At 46.0% G+C, this 24746-nt stretch overlaps 1 protein-coding gene across 2 annotated transcripts in view; it reads left to right on the plus strand.

The window, feature by feature from the left end:
- Col22a1 (collagen type XXII alpha 1 chain) overlaps positions 1 to 24746 on the plus strand; it is a 258039-nt gene that overhangs the window by 39976 nt on the left and 193317 nt on the right. For both annotated transcript variants that reach the window (XM_040735687.1, XM_040735686.1), the window contains exons 4-7: positions 8525 to 8599; positions 13306 to 13417; positions 17867 to 17990; positions 22686 to 22961. In XM_040735687.1, coding sequence (XP_040591621.1) covers positions 8525 to 8599; positions 13306 to 13417; positions 17867 to 17990; positions 22686 to 22961 — 587 coding nt within the window. The remainder of the gene's footprint in view (positions 1 to 8524; positions 8600 to 13305; positions 13418 to 17866; positions 17991 to 22685; positions 22962 to 24746) is intronic.

Consider the following 24746-nt stretch of genomic DNA (forward strand, 5'->3'; position numbering starts at 1 on the left):
TGTGTCTCAGTCAACATCATGAGAATAAGTTAGCCACTCCATGTGCCAAGCACAACTTCTTCTCTGCCTGTCAGTGCTCTGCGCTACCCATGGTTTCTAAACTTTCCTTATACCTTCTTGAAGATGGAGTTTTTGTCTCACCTGGTGCCACAACTGTTTAGCCCCAAAAAACACACACAGAGGCTCATGTTAATTATAAACTGTTCGACTAATGACTCAGGCTTCTTATTGGCTAGCTCTCTCTTCATTATTAACCCATTTCTATTAAACTATGTATTGCCACGAGGCTGTGGCTTACGCCTAATGCTCCAGCATGTTACTCCTTTGGCGGCTACATGGCATTTCCCTTGGGACTTTCTGTCTTCCTCTTCCTAGCTTTCCTAGTCCGGGAGCCCCATCTATACTTACTGCCTGGCTACTGACCAATCAGCATTTATTCACCAACCAATAAGGGAAACATACATTCGCAGCATACCAAAGGACATACCTATCACCTCCTTAGACCCCAGAATGCCTCTGTGGGACTAGAAGATGATGTGAGCCCTGTCTTGCCATACTCAGCTGTAGGGCCTGTTTCAGTGCCGTCAATCCAGTGCTGGTGCCACCCTTACAAAGTGGGCTGTGTCCTCTCAGAAATGACAATCCCAGTTATCTGGTTCATGTCCAGGGAGAGCTGACTGATTATCAAACCATGGTTTTAGTTTTGAGTTGATAAGGGGTAACTTATTGTAAACATAGTAAGTTGACATTGCAGTAAGAATTTATACTTAAAAAGTATACACATAGAATCTATATGAAAATTAGGTTATGTATGTTGATACACATCTATAGAATTAAAATTGTAGGGCACTTTGCATTTCCCATGTTCCCCAGCTAAATGTGTTTTAGCTAAGCTGTCAGAGAACAAGCAGGGACACGAGGCTACACAGGATCTCAGGGCTTTCCAGGAAATGTGGCTGACTAATTACAGTGCTTCTGATTCATACTGTACTTACTGGAAGACTGCAGGCAATAGTGCTTCACACTGTATAGTTCCAGTGACTTATTGTACTGTAAAATGTGCCCATTTTGTGTTTGCCCATTGCATTGTATTGGCTTGGGCTTCATTAAATTTAATCATGAATTCAGGCAAACACACACACATTAGTTATACAGACACACAGGCAAGACATACAGGTACACTCAGTCATAGGAACACACACATGCATGAACACTCATGATGTTTACAAGGTACCGTCCATGGGACAAGAAAGTGTGCTCAGGGAGTGAAGATGATTTCTTCTGGCCCACATCCTGGAAGAGTCTTGCATGCAGTTGTTAAGAAAAATAGTTCTTTTAAAAATCTGTATGTACACTTGTGACATACCATCTCATATTTTTTGAAACCTGAAATCAGACTTACTTGATGTGTGAGTGTGGCAAGTCGTGACAACATGCCTGCTTGTATATGTATGCACCACAATCTGACAAGCACATAGGAGCATGAAAGACAAAGGTGGTGGTGAGAGGTGACCATAAGATGCTTACTGTCCGCTGCCTGAGTGAGTGGGCAGACATGAAGGGGGCTTGTGACCCTCCACAGGGCAGGTCTGCCACTTGTTATGTGTTTGCTACTGTGGAAGTTCTAGTTTCTGTAATAAAAACATGGACCAAAAGCATGCTGAGGAGGAAAGGGTTTCTTTGACTTATACTTCCGGGTCACAACCCTCCACTGAGGGAAGTCAGGACAGGAACTCAAAAGCAGGCACTCCAAGCAGGAGCTCTGAGCAGAAACCACCAAGGGACCCTGCTGGTGCTGCTCACAGTGTGCTGGGCCCTCCTACATTGATTTAGTAATCAAGACACTCTTCCATAAATGTACCTGCTGGGCAATATGATCTAGGCAATGCCTCAGTCAGGGCTTGTCCTCTAAGATGACACTAGCTAGTGTCTCAAGTTGACAGTTGAGGCTAACTAGTACAGTGGAAATACCATCTGTGTCTTGATTCCTTAAGTCTGGGGACCAGGAGACATGCTCAGCTGAGGGTCAGGTTGGCATGGAAGTGGGCTATTCAAGCCCTAGAGGGCCTGGGGGTGAATGTTTGTGTTCTTTGAAGAGCTGAATGCCTTTGTGTACCACATCTACTCATTTGCTGGAATCAACTTTAGCCCGACTTTGCTCCACACTGACATGGTGACCTGCCCCAAGCGTGGTCTGCCCCAGGACAATATGGTTTACTGACGTAGTTGAAAGAGTACTTGGAAAACACATTCAGCCTCTGAACTTAGCTGTGGTGGTGGTGGTGGTGGTGTGTGTGTGTGTGTGTGTGTGTGTGTGTGTGTGTGTGTGTTCACATTACTGCTAACTAGACAGGGCCTGGACTTTGTATGTATATAGATCTAGATTCCTTCTGTATATTAATAACTCATGTCAGTTGTGAACTGGGCGGCAGACTCTATTTCCCAGACAGTGGTTGGCATTTGATCTGCTACCAAATCTACCAGAGCAGATTCTGGCCACCTGTCACCTCCACTCTGCCTGTCTTAGTTTTACTAATAAACTATCCCGATAAAAAGCAATTTGAGGGAAGAAAGGTCTGATTTTAGCCTACAATTCCAGCTACAACCACTAACTGAAGGGAAGACACAGCAGGAAGAGTTCAGACAGTTGGTCACATCTCATCCACAGGCAAAAGCGGAGAGAGTGTGTGCATCCATGCTCCGTTGCTTGCTTATTTTCTCCTCTCGTACCGTGTAGGGTCCTGTCTAGGGAATAGTTCTTCCCACATCAATTAACCCAATAAAGATAATCTCTCACAGACACGCCCACAGGCCAACCCAATTTAAACAATTTTTTAAACTAAGATCCTCTTCTCAGGTGGTTGTAGGTTGTCTCAAATTGACATTTAAAATCTATCACCCCTTACTGTAGGCACAAACCATTGTTATCACTTGGCTGGTAACAGGGTAGCCTCTTTGGCTGTCTCTGCCCTTTGTAATCATGACATTCCTTCTCAAAGGCCTTTTCAGTCCAAACATCTGTCCTTGCTTTTTCCTTTGTTGGCCATCTCCAAGCCATGAAATCATTTTTTTCCACTTCCAGACCCCTTCCTGCACCTACCATGGGCTGGACCTTCTCCCACCAATCATTAATTAAGAAAACACCTTACAGCCAGACCTTATGGAGGGATTTTTCTCAATTGAGGTCCCTTCCTTTTTCAGACAATTCTAGCTTTTGTCAAATTGACATAACACTAGTTAGGCAGGCTTGCAAGAAAGATAGGACCAGGAATCTTCAAAATGTCCCAGAACAGGTATCAGGGGTGGAACCGAGCATAAGAACACAGTGTGTGGCCCCTGGGTGAGCAGTGCTGGCCCTTGGATGTCATTTATGCACCTCCCCTGTTAACAGTGGCTTCAGCCATAAATTATTGGTAATTATGTTTTCCCTGCAGCTTTGCTCAGAGGGTTACACTAGGGCACATGCTGCTGGACTACGGGTTATTTTATTTTATAGCCAAAGTACTTTCCAAGCAGGGATCAAATGGAGAATGGTTGAAAGTACATATGCTTAAGTTAGACCCCCTGAGCATGTGTCTACCTCTGCCACTTACTGACTTTGTGAATCTGGATAAAATTTCTTAATCTCTCTGAGCTTTGGCTTCCCCATGCATCTAAGCAAATGAATCTTACTGGTGCAGAGTGGGGAAGAAGCCTCTGTAGGTCAGAACTGTTCAGAAGCCAGAGGGTATTTCAGAGGGTAGCAAGCCATCTGATGCTGTACCAGAAGGCTTTGGAGGCAGACTACAGTTCCTGGTCAAGTGACTTAGCCTCTAGAGAGGCCACAGCATGCTGAGGACCAGATAAGGGAGACTGTACTGGATCACCAGCTGGTAGCAGTGTGACCATTGAACACTTCCTACCTTCTGTATACTTTTCTTTGTACATCTGTAATTAAGGGCATCTACTTCATAAAGCTGTGGTGAGAATGTAATTGAATATGTTAATGTATTTTACATGCTTCCTAACAGACTCTGTTACACTGCAAGCCATTTGCATATGTCTTCTGGTCCTGGAGATAATTCTCTCCCCCAATTGAGTAGTGAAGAATGTGTTCCCCCTTCTCCTTTCCACCTCTTTCCTTGCCCACTGGGGACATCATCATCTCCCTGTGGTCAGCTGCACCCAGCAGTGCCTCCCATGAGGAGATGAATGAGCAGCAGCCACTCTGTCTTGTCCTTACCCAGCCACCAGCTGCATGCCTGGCCTCCGTTGTCCCTGCTGATACTCACCCCCAGGACCTGTCGTCTCTACAATGGGGGTCCCGAATCAAGGTCGTATTTAATTTATACACAGATACGCCTCATACCTGGTGAGTTCCCCAGATTTTCTTAGATACTAGTTGTTGCATTTGTTCCTATTTGTTTAATAGGAACAAATTCTACTCAGGATGTCAGTGTGTTCAGTTCCAGGTCAGGCAACTGGCATACCGTGGTCTCACAACAATTGCCAATTTCCTCTTTTCCAAACTGGAAAAAATTTGTATGAGAACCAAAGGGTGGTATGACTGTGTCTCCCACAGAGAGATCCAAGGCTGTACCAACCTAAAGTGCAGGATGCCAGAAACTTTCCCTACCCCATAATATGCAAAACGGGCTCTTTGTTTGTATGGTAAGCTGAGGGCAAGTAAGCTCAAGTGCTTTTCCAGAGAGCCTGAAGTAGGTGCCTAGTGTTGCCTCTTGGGGAAGCCCCTCTGACCAACTCCTGGCATGATGGAGCCTGATGCGTGTAAAGACACACGCGTACCAGTGTCCTCCTGAGAACCTTAGGGTGTTTGTTCTGACCCTAGAATGCAATGGACAAATATTGACTGGTGTGTAGACAGTGAACCGGTGCTGAGAGTGCGGGGACCCACTTCCGTTCTCAGGTTTGTAATAAGGAAGTTCAACCAGTTAAGAACACGTGAAGTGTATTTTTTAATTCCGTAGCTCTTATCCCTGCTCTAACTCCGCAACTGTTGCTTAAGTGGATCCCCAGTGGTTATTGGACCAAGCCATGTGTACTGGGATGGTGAAAAGACTGCTCTGTCAGTAGCTCCTCTCCCAGAGGAATGCATTGGTTCACATAACCCATTATTTCTCCTCACTTATCCAGAAACTCAAACTTTCAAAAAACTTCTCTGCCCCAGCATCTTGATGCAACCTGGAAGAAGTGGGGTTTTGCAAATTTGGATGCATTTGATTGCAAAGGGGATAAAAGCCTCAACTATAGTGACATCACCAATTACAAATTAGTTGGATTTTTTCGTGTGGGTTGAAAATGCAGTCATTTCTGAAGCTACAGAAGTAAATCGTGAGGATTATGTTGGTGTCTAAAGTGACTGTCACACCTGCATCCCAGGAGCCTTGGAGTCTAGGATAGCATTCTTTGACTCATCAAAATCATGGTGAACAGGATACTTTGTTTACCAGCCAACATTTTCCTCCCAGCTCAGGGGTAAGCGGTTGTTTTTTTGGGATTAAATCAGAGGCCTACACTGCTCCTAGTGGAAACAGAGGCCATATGCACTTGTACTGAGATCCAGCCATCTACTGGGGGCCCACATGCCCTGCAGTGACTTGAGTATTCTGCCACTAGCTTGGGAACTTGGTCTCTCTCAGGAGGGGTCCTTCTCTAGGAAGGAATAAGTAGGAAGAGCACAGCTGAAGGCAAGAGTACTATGTGCCCTGCTATATATTTCTGCGTCCTTCAAACAAGGTAGGTATTTGGGACATGTCTAGAGGTCAGTTTGTCTTTCAATTGAGCAAATAGCAGATGTGGAAATAAATAGGCCGTGCCCCAAGATGTAGAGGTATCTTTGTAAAGGGAAGGAAGATGACTGAGCGGGGCTTGGGGTACCACACCTACCTCCCTGAAAGCAGGCCACGTTAGCTTCTTTGGTGTCATTGTGGCCTGACATGGGAAACAGTTTTCAGAAGGAAATATTTTTTTATAGTTCATGGTTTCAAAAGGTTTTAGTCCATCACAATGAGGAAGACATGCTGGAGTTTCTGGCAGTGGGAGCTAGTGACAGAGGCTGTTCATGTCATAGCCATTAGGAAGGAGAGACAGGAATGGTGGTCAGGGATAGTCTTCCAAGCCCGCATCTCTGGCAGTCAACCACTTCTGTTCTCAAAACAGGGCCACCAGTGAGGGACAAGGAGCTGAAAATGTAAGCCTGTAGGATGCATGTCAGATGTGTGTATGACATGGATGAGGCCCAAGACCCCTAGCGTTGTTGGAAGTCTGGTTGTGGAGTTACTTGGGGAGCTATCTGTGCTAACTTAACCGGATGGGCTGTGAATTGTTTTGAGCCTCTTGAATGGAGGGGGCTTAGCAGTGTCATGCAGTTCTTTCAGGAATGATTCCTTTAAAGTAGTGTGGGCAAGTCTGTCTCCCCCATCAAGACATCCAATCTTTCTGTGTCTGTAATCTTCAGATTGTCCTTGCCACCTGAGTCTTCAATCCAAGTCCTTCCTCCCATGGAACATAAGTAGTTGTGACTCAGTGATGCAGCCATCAGCCTCCAGGGTTTCGCTCACCATCCTGGACAGAGCCATCTTAGCCAATTTTGTTTACAGACTAGACTCATTTCAGTGACCGGCCATCCCCAGCCTGTCATTCTGGAAGGCTGTCAGAGTTAACTCCACAGCTGCAGGCTGTGTTGGGTGGAGTTGTCTAAATATTGCCTTGTGCCTACTTCTTCCCTCAGATTTAGTCCTAGACAGACAGCCTGGTGCTGCCTCCAAAGTAATGTTTCCCATGTGTTTGTCAGACCTGGTGGTACTTTATAGGGGATCAGCATTAAATATATCCTTGAGAGCAGAGACACTCTCACCCATTTCCCTTATTGTTGTGAGATAATGGTGCCCCAACAGTCCTGTACTTAAATGTTGATGTTCCCAAACAGGAAAAGTGATCAGTTGCTGCACATAAAATTATGGGATGCTGAAGGTGCCTGGTGGTTAAAATAATAGTACATAATAGCCAGATTGCTCCCTGGGCAGGGCTGAATCACAGGGAGGTAAGCAGGTGTCTTGGGTCTTACCCTCTGGTACACAATTCTTATTTCATACCTCCAAAAATGGGTTTTCCTCAGCCTGTTTCTCCTTTGGTTCTCTTATCTGTTTGGCTCAACCTTACCATTCCTTAAAAATTATTAGTTCCTTGATAATTTATATAACATTTTAACCATATTTTCCACTACCCTGAACTCCTTCCAGATCCACCAGCCTTCCCTACCAACCCAAATTTATGTGCTCCTTAAAAAACAAAACAAAGCAAAAAAAAACCAACCAAAAAACAAAAATGCACCTTCAAGTAGTCCAATTTGTGCTAACCATACATTCTTGGGTGTGTAATCTCTCACTGAAGCATGGTCTACCTTCCAGGGGATACCCTCTTAAAGAAAACCGACTCTGAAGCTATCCATTTCCAATAGCACCTCAGCTTGGAGTGGGGCTTTGTGCCCACCTCCCCTCTCCGTGCTGGAGATTTGGTCTGGCACAAAACACAAGTTTAGTGCATACAGCCACACTGCTCTGGGTTCGTAGTCAGCTGCTCTCCTGTGTCTAGAAAACACTGTTTCCTTGTAATCATCTACCACCTCTGGATCTTAAACTATTTCTTCTCTTTGTAATGATCCCCAAGTCTTGGGAGGAAGGGGTTTGATCTAGTTTTCCCATTTAGGGTTAAGGACTTAACAAGGTCTTCATCTCTGTATGTTAGCCAGTTGAGGGTGTCTGTGTTAATTGCTCTTTACTACAAATAGAAGCTTCTCTAATAAGAGTTGACAGATGCATTAATCTATGGGTATTACTAAAAGTCACATGGAGTCTTGTTTAATACTATGTTCATTGAACAGAATAATAGTAGTAGGTTCTCTCCTAGGTTCTATGACATGTTGGTTTGTAAGTTTTTGGACCAATAATAGTGCTTGGCATACATTTCATCTTGTGGAGTGGAATTAAATTCAATCCTAATTACTCCCAGTAGGTCCATGCCATTATTACATCTCTGGACATGTCTTTTTAGAAAAGTCATTATTGTAGCTTACAGGGTTCACAGCTTAGCATTTTCTCCTCTGGTAGCATGCATGACACTTCCCAGAGCACTCATCCCCATACCAATTTAACCCCTCCTGTTCAAATAATCTCCTTTTAGCTTTGATACCAATAATTTCTGTTATTGTTCTTTTGAGAGGAATATTTCTTGGAATCCTCACTGTTCTTGAGCAGGCTAGCAGATGCAACTGTCCTAGTGTTCTCGTGAGTTCCTTGGAGGTGAGATCAATGCCGTGATCACGTCTTCCTTAATATGATATTTACAGACAGTGCTTAACAACTTCACAAGTGCACGGAAGAATGAAAGAACGTGGGGTAGCCAGCGCCCTTTGTGTGCCCCGCTCTCCTGTAGGTAGAGTAGGACTTGTTGCTGTCACACTTGACAGGGATATAGTAGGCATGCTTTCTCACTTGTCTCTTTCCTCTTGCTTTGATTTTTTTAGACGTTCTCTGCCCCAGTGTTCGTGTAGAAGGAGACCGCTTTAAACACACCAATGGAGGAACCAAGGAAATCACAGGTAAGAGAGACTCCAATATATAGGATTCCTTTCATGTACAGCTTGCAGATCTAAGGGTGGCCTCCCCGACTCTCCCATCATTCTCATCTGTCACCAGTGTCCTGGTGGAATGGTTTGAACTGTGCAGGTGGCAGTAATCCCTCAACATGAAGGGCATCTGAATAGTTTTTCTTTTGGCAAGTTGGGGCCACCCTAAAAATGTCATTACAATGAATGTAGCAGGAATTGGCGAATAAGCAAATGATGGCAAGCTGAGCTGATGAACGAGTAGCTAAAAGCCCTTCAGAGAGAAGGGGGATTGCATCAGCACCGTGATGGATGAGGAACTCAGCAGGCTGGAGAGCAGAGAGAAGTGCTCACGTGCTATTAAAAGACCATCTCCAACAATGCCAGGCAGAAGAGACATGGCAGCTTGTGGAGTGTGGGGAGTTGGCATTTCCATTGCTCACTGTGTGTGCATTGACTGGTTCTGTGGCCACAAACCTCGCTTAGCCCTTTGAGAGTGGAGACTGTTAGCTTCTCCTCTGCCTTCCTCACCAAGGTCTGTCCCTTGGCTCCAGGTCCTTTTCTCCGTCTTCCCCCTTCATCTTGCTCAGGTCCAATTTCTGCCATGATGGTTCAGTCCCGGGAAGTCTGTCCTGTCAGTGTGCCCCTGTGGGCTGCAGCACCTGTGTCTTCAAGAAGGAGGATTTTTCTAGTGGAAAGCTGCTGTACTTGTACAGGAAGAGCATGTGAGGTCGCTGATGCTCCTTGAAGCACCTCCCACCATGATGGTGCAGAGTCAGACCCTGGCTCCCAGGATTTGTAGGAAGGATCCAGTAGTAGCCTGGCGAGTAACTGGTTTCATGCCTTAGTCACCTTTATTCCATTTTGCCCATCAGGCAACTCCATTTAAACTTCTGGGACTTTTGGAGGAAGCCAGAGTGACAGGGGTATCCGTCTATTCATGCTCATTGGGCCTGTGAGTTTACTCAAGGGTTGATGTCATTGTCACTTTCTTTGTCCAACTAGGAAGGTGAAGGTGACTTTCGCTTTTCCCTTTGATACCGCAGGTGCTTTGAAGTTAGCATGTTTGTAGCTGAGCCACTCTGCGCAGAGTGGAAAGCCACTATACAATTTGAATTAGACATGTCCACTTTATGCCTCAGTGATCCCCAGTGATGCTCTCAGACAATCTGTTATCCATTCCAACAGTGGGAATGTGCCTACTCAGTGTTATGCAGGACATCTTCCTTTGAAGTCCTCTTCAAAGTCCGTCCTTACCTGGTTGCTTTGTCTACATTTGGCTTTGTGAGCCACGTGCCTCCAGAACAGCATCTCCCAAGCAATCGTTATCTAATGTGTATGCCCATAATGGGCGATTTGTGACAGTGGTGATATTAATCACATCAACAGTGCAGCCGTTGCCACTTACCGAGAGTCCATGCGTTTCTTCATTTAACTAACACAGCAGGTACCTGCACAGGTGGGAAATCTGAGGTTCAGAGGATGGCTGCTCTTCTGGCATTTTACTGCATCCCAGTAACTCCAATCTGAAGGTGTCATTGCCATCTACTTCCTCTGGAAGCACCGAAGCTGTCTCTTAGATCATCCTGATGCTTGCCAACCAGTGACTGCAGTTCAAACTCCTGATTGTTTTGAATCTCAGTTTCCCCATCTGTACAACAGGGGATCTGAAGAATGTCTCTGAGAACCCTCAGCTCTAATAGCTTCTCTGCCAATGCTTGGTCACTTAAAGTGTCACACAGCTTTCCTGAACAGTGACCTAGGTCTCCCTTCATGTGGTCTGCTGAGTTGTGATGGGGCACTGCTCAGCCTTGGAAACTTTGGGTTTTATCTTAGGATATCTGTCCTCATAGTCAGTTAACTACCCAGAACTTCCCAGCCCTTATTTATTTCATGTAAATTGGTACCTGTTAGGTTTCAAACCTGGGACAAAAGTCATGTGCTTTCATGTTCCTTTGCCTTTTTTTTTTTCCTTTCATTTGTTTCCATTCCATCACTGGTTCAATTCCAGGTTTTAGCACCCAATGGATGGGAGAAAAGACGTAAAAAGGAAAGGAAATATGACGGCTCCTAGGTATGATGGAAGAGGTTTATTATAAATAAATGGGAAAGCATAGCCAGAAGCAGGGACCTCTGCTGGAGAGTCCAGAGTCTACATAAGCTGTATGTGCCTTGTGAGGAGATGGATAGGGGGAGGGGAGAAGGGAGAGGGGGAGCCAGGTGCAGCAGTCAGGGGGCCAGAGGTACAAAGAGAGCCAATGGTAACCAGAATGTCTGGACTATATAGGGAAGAGAAATCCAGCTTGCTGTGCTGGAGAGGTGAGTAGGGGGGCTGGGTATGCAAGCCCGGAGGGCCCTGTAAGAAAATCTGGGAAAATCTGGAGGCCAGGTCTGCTTTGATATGTTAAGTAGGCACCTCAGCTATTTGTCCCAGGTTTGAAACCTAACAGTGCTATTTACTGCCTAGTTAAATGCTTGGTGTTTGAAGTTTTTGAATGAAATGGTCCCAGCAAAGAAACCAAAATAGCCGCTTAGTGGATAAAAAGGGAAAACATTTATTCTAAACTGCCGAGACTTTCTCTGGTAAAGCATAAATGATGGAGGGGGTGTTGTGGTGGTGGCATTATAAGATGTAAATACCATCTCAGCCTCCTAATAAGAAATTGCCCCCCTAATTTTCTAGTTAAGCAAACAAGCTCAACAGAGTTCGGTTGCTTCCTCAGTCTGTGTGGGCAGAAGGTGCTTTGGCTTCTCAAACAGTGGGGGCACACGCTTCTCCTCACTTGGTATACAGGGAGGGATTCATTCCACCTTGTCAGCTTGGGTCTCCAGGTGTGCTCATTCAAATGCACTGTTGCACAGCAAGTGCCCTGTCCCTGGAAGGCAAACTACACCATGATGAATAGTCACAGGCACTAAACGCAGAAAGGTGAGCAGTTGCAACCTCCACACAGCTTACAGGTAGGGAAACTAATGTCTAGGGGCAAAGCGGGTCAGTCAGTTTCCCTGGAGACCAGTGCTGGGAAGACCCAGCTTACCCTCCCATCTGCTCGTTTTCGTCAGAGCTTATTATGGGAAAGGAGTGTTCATTCTGTCATCCAGGGCTAAGGATTATGCAGAGCACCTTGTATTTAGTCAACATTTGGGGTGGTCCTCCATGCTTTTTCAGTTAAAGCTCAAAGCAAGGCGTACAGTGTCATGGGCTCCCATGTCCAAATTCTATCACACAGTCAGCCTCTAGAACAAGTATTGCTCTCTGGAGGCTTGGTGGGCCTAGGCTGCAGAGATTTCTAGCTCTCCATATTAGCCAAGGCAACTTGATCAAAGCATCTTACTATGGAGGGATGCGTGCATTAGTGGTGAGGATTGCTGCTGAATGGTGTGCACTTAGGGTCTCCTGTCATTGTTGGAACAGACTCATCTGCTAAAGATCTAAGCATCTCCATTGTCCTCTGAGCAACAACCAGAAGCCTCTGTGGGTCACAAAACCTGCCGGACTCTCATACACACGTCTGAGAAGAATTGCACTCACATTGCCACACTCACTACTCCCCAGGTCCACAGCCCACGGCCACGACTATTCTTTTACTTTAAGCTGACAGGGAAATAAAAGCGAGTGGAAACGCTCACCGTTTGCTAGCGCAGTACTGCAAATGCAGTTTATGTCTCTCTCATCTTTCTCTCTTCAAAATCATGAGATTCCAAAGCTACAGACAGCAATTCAAGCAAGACCCAAGGGAAAGACAGCAATATGGCCGCATGAAGGAAAGCCCTAAGTTGTTGGTGTTCTCAAACTGTGGTTCACTACCCCTTTGGAAGATGTCTCTCTCCAAAAGTATTTACATTCCGATTCATAACTGAAACAAAACTATGGTTATGAAGTAGCAGTGGAAATAATTTTCTGGTTGGGGGGTTCTTCACAACATGAGCAACTGTATTAAAGGGTCACAGCATTAGGAAGGTTGAAAACAACTGTGCTAAAGGATCCTCATGTATACCTGTGCTTCTGGAACACAGAGGTCTCCACAGCAGGAGAAACCTGAACACCTTTGTTTGTCTTCTACTTAACCATGATCCAGGATGGTCTTGGCTCTCACATTCCAGTGTGGAGGGCCAGCCAGTGCCTGCATTCCCCATTGCATTATGCTGGCCCTGTACTTGAGGCTACAAGGCTCATGGCTCAGCTGATTCTTTCCTTCCCAACATGTGTTCTTATAGCTAAGTCCCCACCCCTTGAGGCAGGGTGGGGGGACTGCCTTTGAAGAGAGTGAACTAGCCGTTTGTGGTTATTTGAAAGAAAATGTTCCCCCAAAGGGAGTAGCACTATTAGAAGGTGTGGCTTTGTTGGAGTAGGTATGGCCTTGGTGGAGGAAGTATGTCACTGTGGAGGTGGGTTTTAAGGTCTCATATGCTCAAGCCATGCTCAGTGTCTCAGACCACTTCCTGTTGCCTGTGAGTCAGGATGTAAGAACTCTCAGCTCCTCCTCTAGCAACATGTCTACCTGCACGCTGTTTATTCCTGCCGTGACAATAATGGGCCAAACATCTGTACTGTGAGCAAGCCACCACAATGAAATGTTTTCCTTCATAAGAGCTGCCATGGTCATTGTGTCTCTTCATGGCAATAGAAACAAAGACACTGTTCATGTGTCTCTCATACTCTTCTGCTAAACTCACTTCCAATTCTTCTGTTTGCACAGGTTTTGATCTGATGGATTTGTTCCGTGTGAAGGAAATCTTGGGGAGGAGAGAACATGAGGCACAGAGTTCCTATGTACGGATGGGTTCCTTCCCCGTGGTGCACAAAACTGAGTGAGTGGTCATTTCTCTCTCCAGAACAGCTGCATGCTCTGAGAAGCAGGGTGCAGCCAGTCACAGCTGCTCAATCAGCAGTGAGCTGAGCTGTCACACACTTGGTACCTGGTGAAGGTCTGGTCTGAGAAGTTAAGGAAGTTCTTTGCAGCTCCATGATCTTTGCACTAACGATTTTCTCTTCATTTTGTGTTCATCTGTTAATTTGACATTAATCATCCATTTATAGATGCAGTTTTCTTTCAGCTCATTAAAGAAAGGCCATTTTATATTAAATATCACCTTCTGTGGACCAGCCATAGCCTCACCTAGCAGATGTCTATCTACTAGGATCACGTAATGTTTTTGGCCAGGGAAGATCCAGTTTCCATGTTGGCTGGGTGCCTTGCTTATGTATTACCGAATGCCTCATTTCTCTTCTGCTTCCACCTGAGATGAGTTCCCTGCTTTGTGTCCCTATGCTGCGGGTGTCTGTCCAGTGTCTGATCCTGCTGCGTCTCCAGTGAAGGGCTGAAAGTGACCCCACTGTGAGTGCTCTGCGCTGCCTGGAAACAGACAGACAGTCTGAAAGCCAGGATACTCCTACATCATTGCACCCCTCCTCCATCCTGTAACTCTTTAATGGCTCCTGCGTTTTCTGAGACTCGGAGGCCAGAAAGGGCAGACTGGCATTTGGGATCACCTTTGGAGTCTCATGGCTTGACCCAGACCTCCCTTATTGATCCTTATATGCTCAGGTACTCCCTCCTACTGCCACGCCTTTGCTGGTGTCCCTCCTTCTAGCCTGGATACATGCTCTGTTCATCCTTCAAGTATAGTTCAACCGCCAGGCTGCTGCTGCTCTTGGGAAACCCTACCTTCCTCTGTGCTCCTCACAACATATTCCTGCATTGAACTTAAGGCCAGTGAATCAAACTACGCAGTCGGTCTGCAGACTGTCTTCATCGCTTCATTAGATGCTGTGAGAGAAACCTAAGTCTTGGCCTCTTCCAGAGTCCCATTGCTGATCTAATCATTGCCTATAGCAGGGCATTGGTGGCTGTCTCCTGAGAGCATGATTAGACTACAGTGAGAGAAGGCAGAATTCAGCTACCCGAAGTGAGTTATGAACACAGGCTGGAGCACAGCACTGTTCACCAAGCATCCTTCGAGTGCCGACTCTGCATAGCGTGACTTCACCCATGGCCCTGGACCTGCATTCTCTGAGAATACAGGATATGACTCCTCTCTGAGCTCCATCTTTGCACCTGTGGAACAGAGGCTGCACTCTGACCTCCTAGTTACTGAGCATCCTCCTCTGCACTGATGCACAGATGTTTGGGGTGATGTGAGTCACCTGGTCTCAGGCTCATTTAGGGAAATGCAAAGATGGTCAGGTTCCAAACTACACTCTTTTTTTCCCAATATATTTTTTATTTAAATTAGAAACATGCTTGCTTCACATGTCAATCCCAGCTCCCTCTCCCACCCCTCCTCCTCCCTGCCCCCTTCACCTGCCTCCCAACCCCCCACCCAATCCCCACACCATTTTCCAGGGAGGGTGAGGCCCTCCATGGGGGGTCTCCAGAGTCTGTCATTTCATCCAGGGCAGGGCCTAGGCCCTCCCACATGTGTCCAGGCTGAGAGAGCTTCCCTGCATGTGGAATGGGTTCCCAAAGTTCATTCATACACCATGGTAAATACTGATCTACTCCCCAAGGCCCCAGAGATTGCCGTGTAGTCTCACCATAGGGGACAGTTTCATAGAGAAAGAAGGAAAGGGGGAGGGTTACACAAATATGGTGGGTGCCTCACCCAGGACTCTTCTCATTGTTAGAGATGTCTTGACCTCCTGGGACACCTGTCAATCAGCAGAGCATTTTTAAGCTCTTACTCTACAGGATGGAGGACTGGGCACAGCTTCTGGGTGATGAGGTTAGCTTATGCAACACTGGCGTTTTCCTGAGTGAGGATTACTGTGTGTTCTGTTTCATATGGCATAGCTTCACAACTCAGGCATCTCAAGAAAGGCTAGTTTCCCTTCATTTTCTAGTGCTTTGAAGTGTATTCATCCTTATAAACATAAGATTTAATTTGCAGGTTAATTTTATTTGTAATGGAAAGATATCCCACTTTCAATGTCACTCCTTTCTTTCTTTCTTTCTTTCTTTCTTTCTTTCTTTCTTTCTTTCTTTCTTTCTTTCTTTTTTTTTTTTTGGTTTTTACGAGACAGGGTTTCTCTGTATTGTTTTGGAGGCTGTCGGTCCAGCCCAGCCTCGAACTCACAGAGATCCGCCTGCCTCTGCCTCCCGAGTGCTGGGATTAAAGGCGTGCGCCACCACCGCCCGGGTATCACTCATTTCTTTAACACATCTTTCTTCATTTGATTCTCACTATACCAACATGAGGTGAACAAGGTAGATACTGCTCTCACTCATCCGTCCAGCATCTGAACCTCTAGGGAAAGCACTCACTTGTCAAATCTCATAGATAACAGAAGCTGGCCTCCTTGTCAGGTACTTGAAGTCCAAAGCCTTGTTCTTTGCTCTGCAATTATCTGCTACATTATTTATGGAAAGAACTGATCTTTGGATTTCCCACCCTTGATTAAACTGATCTCCCCAGGACAGTATGTATGTAGGTATGTGTCTGTTCATTGCTCTGTCTCTGCCTATCTCTCTCTCTTTCTGTATGTGTGTGCATACTCATATACACATTATATATGTATATTGTATATGCACACATGAATATTTTGTTTGAATGGGCACATTTACTTATACCTGTTGAGATAATTCAAAATTATAAGAGAAAAGTGTGCTCAGAAAGAAAACAATAGACAGATCCATGAAGGAAATGAACAAGAAGGAAAGGTTTCAGGTAGGGACGTCCTAAGTCCTTCTACGTGCACGGTGATTAAAGGTGTTCCTCACTCCTGAGGGAAGCCTAGGAGCAACAGCGACAGGTTTTTTCCCCTCCTGTCTGTATATGATCCTTAGTGATTTCCTAGACCCGAGGATGACATTGAACAATTGTGTCACCTCTCAGTTTGAATCTATGAGAGAGGAGACAGTTAGGACCAGTCTTAGCTCATAATTTCTGTAGTTCCATGAAGGATCCTCGAGGATCTGCAAATCTAAGAACCAGGAACCCAGATATCTCCCCACTTCCCTTCCTGGATGTCTGGCCAGACAGCCTCCATCTCCTCCAGCAGCAAAATCCATGCTGTGTATGTTTCCAGAGGCAGTCTTCCACCTACAAGGCAGACTTTGGCTCCTTCCTGGACAAATTCTGCAGAAGAAAAGAATAGCTGGCTGGTGGTTAAGGAAAAAGTATGTGGAGAGACCAGACCTTCTGGATGTGAACTCTGCGTGCCACATCTCCTTAATGTATCCACCAGGGGATGTTTGCAAACTCTGGTGGTGTCTAGAGGCACCTTTGTTTTCACAACTGGGGTAGAAGGAATGTTATTGCCATTCAGAGGGAGGAGCAGCATGTGGCTTGGTGTCCTCCACTGCAATTGGAGGCTACTTTCAGTGTCTTCTGCGAATACTAGCCTGGCCTGGACAAAGAAAGAGTTTTTCTCAAAGACAGTATTTGACACCTTTTGGGGTTCTTTATTCCTGAGCACCGATAGGAAGCATGCTATGCTGAGGGCTTTGTGGTAGGAGCTAGGGAATAGGGAGCTAGGGGATCAGACTTTCTCACAAGGGTCTCACAAGCCTAGGGACTTTGAATGCAGATGATGATGGGAGAACTCTGTTGGTAGAGAAAAGGAGGGGGAAGAAAGGAAGACCTCCTTAGTAACTGAACTTGTAAGAGGATGAGCTGCGTCTTAGTGACAGTGCTCTATAGTCTTCATGGTTCATAAGTGGCAGAAGCTTCTTAAAGAGCTCGAGGATAGTTGTCTAAGGTCATATCTTCATTGATGGTGTCTTCTCATAGTAATACCTTGTGACAGAAATGCTGAACGACTGAGGGGCTTCTCTTACAGGAACACTCATCTGTCAAGAGGGTTCCACTCTCATGAGTTAATAATAACCATATACTACCTGGGCATCGGGTTTTCAGCACATAGGTTTTGGGAAGATATACACTGGGACTATAGCTGCTTGGTATAGGATCCCTGGTATAAGAAACACAGGAACAGGACAGAAAAGGCAAAGGCTGGCAGTCTTGACTGTAAGCATTCCTGGGGGTCATTTAACACTTATTGGCCTTCTGTCATCAGAGAGTGTGGAGCCAGTAGATGAGCACTGAGGATGGGGGTAAAGGCAGGGAAAGGGCCACAGTGCTGGCCAATAGAAGGTCTCAGTAAGGCACCAGTCTTAGTAGGAGGCACCAGTACATCTTAGAGGATATTGAAGGCATCCTTGGGGGACTTAGTGGCTGAGCAGACATGGAAGCTTCCTCTGCCAGCTCCCCACTGTCCTCAGTAATCTTGGTACCATATGTCTGTCTCTCTATTCTCAGGGATGTGTTTCCCCAAGGTCTGCCTGATGAGTATGCCTTTGTCACAACCTTCCGGTTCCGGAAAACATCTCGGAAAGAAGATTGGTACATCTGGCAGGTCATCGACCAGTATGGCATCCCACAGGTATGGGCAGTGCTGCCATTCTTTTGGGCAACTGCTGGGTCCTGCTCCCAGGAAGTCTTGACCACTGTGTGTTTGGCAAGGTACGCAGTTCTGGGCATAAACAGAAGGGGGTTCTAGTACAGGTAGCCCCAAAGAACCTATAGACCCAGCTCCTCTTCCCTCCCTTGACATCTCGTTCGGTTACCATCCTCTGAGATTTTCTGACTAAACAGAGAAGTGACCATGTGCTCTGCTGTCTTATGGTCACCTATGGGTGACCTCATAAAGTAGTGGAAGGAACTGGTTCAGGGCTAGGTAGACCTGAGCTAAATACTGTATCTCCTCTTTTCTTGGTGTGGGCCATGGGGTAGGATTGCCTGTGAGTCTCAGTTTCTTTAGCTTGAAAGTGAAAAATGGGAATCCTTACCAAGAATCATGGGTAGAAGAGTAGAAGAGTCAGGTGTTAATAAAAAATCATGTTTGCAAAGCATCAGCAGAGTCTTATGAATGATAGGATCTTTCATGAGTAGATCTCTTGGATAAATGAAGGTCATCTTCAATTCTTCTCACATGTGAAGTCCCAAATGTTTGTTTTTACCCACCTCGAGAGTATTAGCATTCAGTTCGACAGCTCCTTAGCAGCATGCAGCCCAGTGAGGAAGAACAGATCTCAGAACCAAGGTCATCAACACAGGGCATCAGTCTGAGAGGAAAACAAGAACACCCTTCATTCTTGAGCAAACCTAAATACACTTGTTCTCAGGGCTCGAAGGCTGAGCCCCAAACCTTGTCCTCTCTTTGGAAATATACATGCATGTGTACACATTTTCACTTTCAGCTGAGAGAAACTCTCTCAATTTTCATATGGGGCTAAAACAAAACACAGTTTTCCAAGTATTTTGATTCCAGCAATCATGGTCTGTGGTCTGAGCCACCATGTGGTTGCTGGGAATTGAACTCAGGACCTCTGAAAGAGCAGTCAGTGCTTTTAACCTCCGAGCCATTTCTGCAGCTCCTCTCTTTTCTTAAAATAAGTAAATGGGAACATTGTGAGGAGAAGTGGACAATGGCTAGGACATTCAGCCACTACTTTTAGTCTATTATAACAGCATAGAATAGGAATTATTTTCATAGCATAGAATAGGATTTATTTGAACAGAATAGAATGATAGAATAGAGTTGAAGAGAAGAATAGAATAGGGTATAATAGAATAGGACTTATTCCAACCAAATAGACTAGGATAGAATATAGAATAGAATAGAATAGAATAGAATAGAATAGAATAGAATAGAATAGGATGGACTCTGCTGTGGTCCGAGAATGCTTTGACATTGTTCTTCACTGTTGACTGACACAGATCTGCTCATAGCACAATTCAGATGTCTCACAATTCTAAATGCACTGAGTCCTCCTCCTTATCCTAGATATAGGTTGATTCTACCATACCCATCTCAGAGTGAGGAATAGAAATAGCCACAGAGATGTTCAGGAGTTGACCTGTTTGACAGACAGTAAAAGCAGAAGTTGAGATTTGAACCCACACAGTTAAAGCCCCAAGTCTGTGTGCTTTTGTTCTCAGCCTGTCTGGGTCTTCCAGTTCTGTTGAATAACTGTCCCAGAGCATCTGTGGGTTTGCACACAGAGGTGCAAACTCATTTTCAGTGTTAACTGTGGAGGGATCCAGTTTCCTATGTGTGGGAGCCTGAAAGCATTGACAGGCTTCTGGCAGCCCTGTGTTCCTGTCTACCATCACTGCCTGTTAACCACAGATTTGCATCTCCAATTTCTCCGGTCTGGTAAGGTGGGACCGGGCTTCTGCCATGACATTCTTCTGGGGGTGAGCCCATAACACCCCCACAGTCTGGATCTTTTCTTTCATGGCGTTTGCAGAGCTTTGCGCTCTGTGTCTGCCATGTCTGTTGTTCCCCTTCTGCTGGAGTGACCAGAGTTTAGATGTAGCTTGAAAATAGAGCCACCACAATTGGCTGATGCGTCTGAGAGATGAAGTGGATTCCAGGTCACCCAGCCAGTGTTGGGGCTCTGACTACCCTGGCTTTCTTTCTTGCTTGCTGGAGACAAATGTTAGAGGGAAAGTGAAGTCTTCTGGGAGTTCTGAAGATGGTCACAGTCAGGATTGGGGTCTGTGAGAGTACCCTGAGGAAATGGAGGAGTGTGCTCAATCATGAAACAATTACACTACGTGTGTTGCATTAGGCAATTAGGGAGGAGCCCACTGTTTCTGGCCATTCACTACACTAGTAATACGTATGCAGGTGAGCCAATTAAAAGACATATGAGGTACCCCTTAGTTGTGCTGGAGGGAGGTTGAGTCAAAAGGGGAACCTTGTGGTGATATCTTCCTCATACAAATAAAGCCTGCCTGAAGGTCAGAGAATGGAACTTGCCATTAGCTAAGCATGGAGATCTGGAGGTCTGTAGAGACAGACAGGAGGTGAGCTAGCTGGGCGGAAACAGGATATAAACAGGGAGAAACAGAAACTCGCTCTCTTGTCTGCTGAGACACTAAGGAGGTAAGGTGTGGAGGTGGTTTGATCTTTCTCTCTGATCTCTCAGCATTTCCCTCTATGTCTGACTCTGGGTTTTTGTTACTTAGACCAATTAAGAACTCCAGTTACAGAACCTAGAAGACTAGGGCTGTTTTGTGAATACTCTGGTCAATTCTCTGCACTGTACAGGCACCTTTATCCTCTTGCTTTTTCATTTATTGATTTATTCATTCATTCAGCATCTTTTCCTGAATGCCACCTTGTATCACATGTTTTTCTAGCCTCTGGTATTACAGGGAATAACAAAGTGTCTGTTTAAAAGGATGGGAAAGGGGGCTCAAATAAACAGGTGTGCAGGTACGCACAATTACTAGCCAGGATAACTTCCTCTGTTATGTAGGACTGTCAAGGAAAGTAAGTATATATCAATCAAAATGAGACACTTGTTAGACTCCGAAGGCATTCGTGTACTGGTATGATGATTAAATTTTTATCACCTTGACCAAAGCGTCAGTCATTGGGAAGCGGGAAGCCCAGCTGAGGAAATATCGCCATAAGATCGACCTTAGACAGGTCTTGATTAATTTCATTGGGGAGGGCCTAGCTGATGTGGCCGATGCCATCCCTAGGCAGGTGGTCCCGGTTGTATAAGAAAGCAAGCTGAGCGAGCCAGGAAGACGGTCAGGAGGTGGTCCTCCTTCGTGCCTCTCTCCAGTTCTTGCCTCCAGGTTCCCTCAGTAATGATCTGGGACTTGGGAGTTATAAGATGCAATAGACCCTTTCTCCAAGTTGCTTTTGGTCATGGTCTTTATCAGAGCAATTGAAAGCAAACCAGGATCATTAGAAAAGACTACGGTTTCTGGGTGTGATCTCATGTGGTTAAGATATTGTAATTAAGATTTAGAGCAGAACCTGGGATATTCATACTCTGTAAATTGCGTGCAATCATGCTTATTTATTTTTCCCTCAGCAAGCCTATGATGGAAGTGCTGTTTTCAATACCATTTTACAAACGAAGAAAGCACAGAAGTTAAATAACCCAAGGTCACAAAGCCCCACAATGACTTTCTGGTTTGCATTGATCAGGCAACATATACCCTGATGTTGTGGCTGGAGTTAAGAGTGGGGATACGGGGGAAGAGGAGTGGGAACCAGCAAGGGGGTGCTGATGCAGCCCTGGATTCACAACGGCAGGAAGTGGTGGCATGGAGTCTGAATTAGGACAGATGAGGACTGACATTAGTTCAGGCACTGCTCAAGTCTGCATGTGTTCACTGCTGCATTTCTGATACCTGTCCTGCCTGTCACACACAACATGTTCCGTGAGCATCATGGAGGGGATGAAGAAATGAGAGAATGGGTGCGAACGTAGCTATTCATCCCCCAGAAGCAAACAAAAGTGACCTTCCTTGCAGAGGTGTCCTGAGTGCAGCCACAGGCCACTATGAATGTGACCCTGCGTAGAAGTGTAAATATTCTTAGAACATGAGGTTATTTTGTGTGACGTTTTTGTTTTTGTTGTTGTTTTGATTTTGTTGTTGTTGTTGTTTTTGGTAACTTGATTGTCTGGTTCTTGAGCATGAGCTTTGAAGATGACAATGTAGCCCAGATGAGCCAAAAGGTTAGACAACCCAGGGTGCTTTCCCTGTCCAGGAGATTTTGCAAAGGGCTGAGTGTGCACAGGTGACCTGGATAGCCAAGGGCCTCACGGGTCAAGAGGCTTCATGCTCGTAGAGGGTCAATTGAATCTTCTAGATGAGACTTGGGGAGTGGGGGAGTTACCCATCTGATTTCAGACTGACACTTGACATCTACATTAGGTAGGGCAGGGTCTTCAGAGACCCTCAAATTAGTTAGGATTTCTGGGGTGTCATGCCGCAGTCCCTTTTCACTGGTTATTTGAAGTATCACAAACACCTCGGTAGCCCATTCACACGCTAAGTACATGACCTCTGCTTAGTGGATGAGCACAGTCAAGCTAATTACTGCACAGGCTTCAGCAGCCTGCAAATTGACTGCTGATGCCATCATGCTGAGGAGGAATCGAAGCCCAGAAAGATACCTGAGCAACTTAGTGAGAGAGTCACCGTTGAATGTGTCAGCGTTATTGGGACCGACTCCATCCTTCCCCCTCCTGTCCTTGCTTTGTCCCATGATGCTCAGCCGATGCAGTAGATCTTCAGTGATTCTCTTTGCCTGTCCCCACAGGTCTCAATCCGGCTGGACGGCGAGAACAAGGCAGTTGAGTACAATGCGGTGGGCGCTATGAAGGACGCTGTCAGGGTGGTTTTCCGAGGTCCCCAGGTTGATGAGCTCTTTGACCGTGACTGGCACAAGCTGGCTCTAAGCATCCAGGCCCACAACGTATCCCTCTACATTGACTGTGTGCTGGTTCAGACGCTGCCCATCGAGGAGAGGGAGAACATCGACATCCAGGGGAAGACGGTGATTGGCAAGCGTCTCTATGACAGTGTGCCCATTGATGTGAGTACCTGAGGGGCTCTTGTGGTTAGCGCCAGGGCCATCAGAATGGACTCTGTAATCTAGGTGCCTTAGTGTCCTCCATGTCTGTAGTTCCAGTTTATCATCAACTTGTCAATCATCAGCATGGACTTTCTGAGGAGGGAGGACACTTGATTCAGAAAGCTGCATATTGGAATCCACATTTCTCATCCATCCATCCATCCATCCATCCATCCATCCATCCATCCATCCATCCATCCACTCATTGTATACACATTGTGATCCTTCTGTTTTCTAGGCTCCTTGCTGGGCATTGGTGATACTGGTGCCTATAAGGAAACATACTATTGGCATGCAAGCACTAGTCATCTTTAAAATAATGGGACTGAACATCATTGGATTTTGTTACGGGGAGGCTACTAGGGTACCAAGGGACAGCAGTACTTTAATGAGTTGGGTCAAATACATACAGAACCACAAATCATATTCAGGTAGTGCCACACCATCCTGAGGAGGGCTCACAGGCCCTAGGTTCTGCATCCTTTACATGGCAATCTGGTCCCTCTAGACCATGCTAGTAGCAGCAGCAGCAAAGCAGCATCACAGCATCAACATCAGAACACCCATTTGGTGCTTACTGTGTGCTTTTGTAGCTCGTCTGGGCAATGGGTGGCTGATGCTTCTCTGTCTTCTGTATGTGATTGCCAGTATGCTGACCCTGAATAGCAAGAAAGATGTGTGAATTTAATGAGCTATGGGATCATTCAGTCCGGTTAAGTGGATGCCACAGTAACATTGGCATCATGTATCATAGAACCTAAAGAATGGGTGTCCAAACTAAACCAGTGTGGTAGCTGTGAGGAGGGAACTGAGGGATGTCTGTGGGGTGGCTTCCTAGAGGAAGCTAACTTAGGCCTAGGGGGTAAAGGCTACAAGGTAGACTGCGTCTATTTTGAGCAGTACTGCCAGAAAGTAGGAGTTTGATACATCAGGAGGAAGAGATAGGTAGTTATGAAACAAATCCAAGGTTTACTGGATAAATCCTGGAAATCAGCCTGTAGGTGACACTTGTCCCAAAAACCTAAAGAGGGCAACTGTTGGGCCTGAGCAATCTCTGCTTGTTGCAGAGAGGAGTTCATGGAGAGATGGGGGAGGGTGCTTGGGAAGGAGGCAGTCTGAGGGTTCAGAGCCAAGAGGCAGGGGTCTTAGCTGGGACAGTGTGCAGGAGCAGCAAGTGGGTGCGGAGCTGGCATACAGTGAGGATCTTGAGAGCCGAGTGCTGAGACAGTGAGCTGGTGCTGGTGACTTGGTAGTTACTCAGACCCATAGAGGGGGCGGCTCCTGGGTGTAGGACCTAGGCTCCGAGGCTGGTATCTGCTGTAGAACCCTGAGAACTCAGAAGCTCTTGTCTCTGTCCCTTCCCAGAGGCCCCAGGTTTCTCTTTCCCTTTCCTGCCTATTTCTCTCAGGTCTCTGCGTCTCTCCAGAGTCTCAGGAGAGGTGTCCATGGGTGGAGGATCCCGGGACCCAGTCTACCATGCACCCGTACTTGTGGTCAGTTCCCACTGGCCTCACGTCTGGCTCAGTTGCTTTAAAGTGGCTCTGAGAAACACAAACGCAGGTGATCCAGGTTTTAAGTAAAGGACCAGAAAGACCCCAGTGCTCCAGTGTGGGCAATGATTGTTACCCTTCCACTTTGGTTTGTACGGCCGGTACAGACCCCGGAGGCAGCACACCTTGTATGGTGTAACTTAAACTCTAAGTGCCTCACTTGGTGCAACATCGCACAGCTGTGATGTCACTTAAT

The sequence above is a fragment of the Mesocricetus auratus genome, unplaced genomic scaffold (genome assembly GCF_017639785.1).
Source record: "Mesocricetus auratus isolate SY011 unplaced genomic scaffold, BCM_Maur_2.0 Super-Scaffold_100047, whole genome shotgun sequence".
Lineage (NCBI taxonomy): Eukaryota > Metazoa > Chordata > Mammalia > Rodentia > Cricetidae > Mesocricetus > Mesocricetus auratus.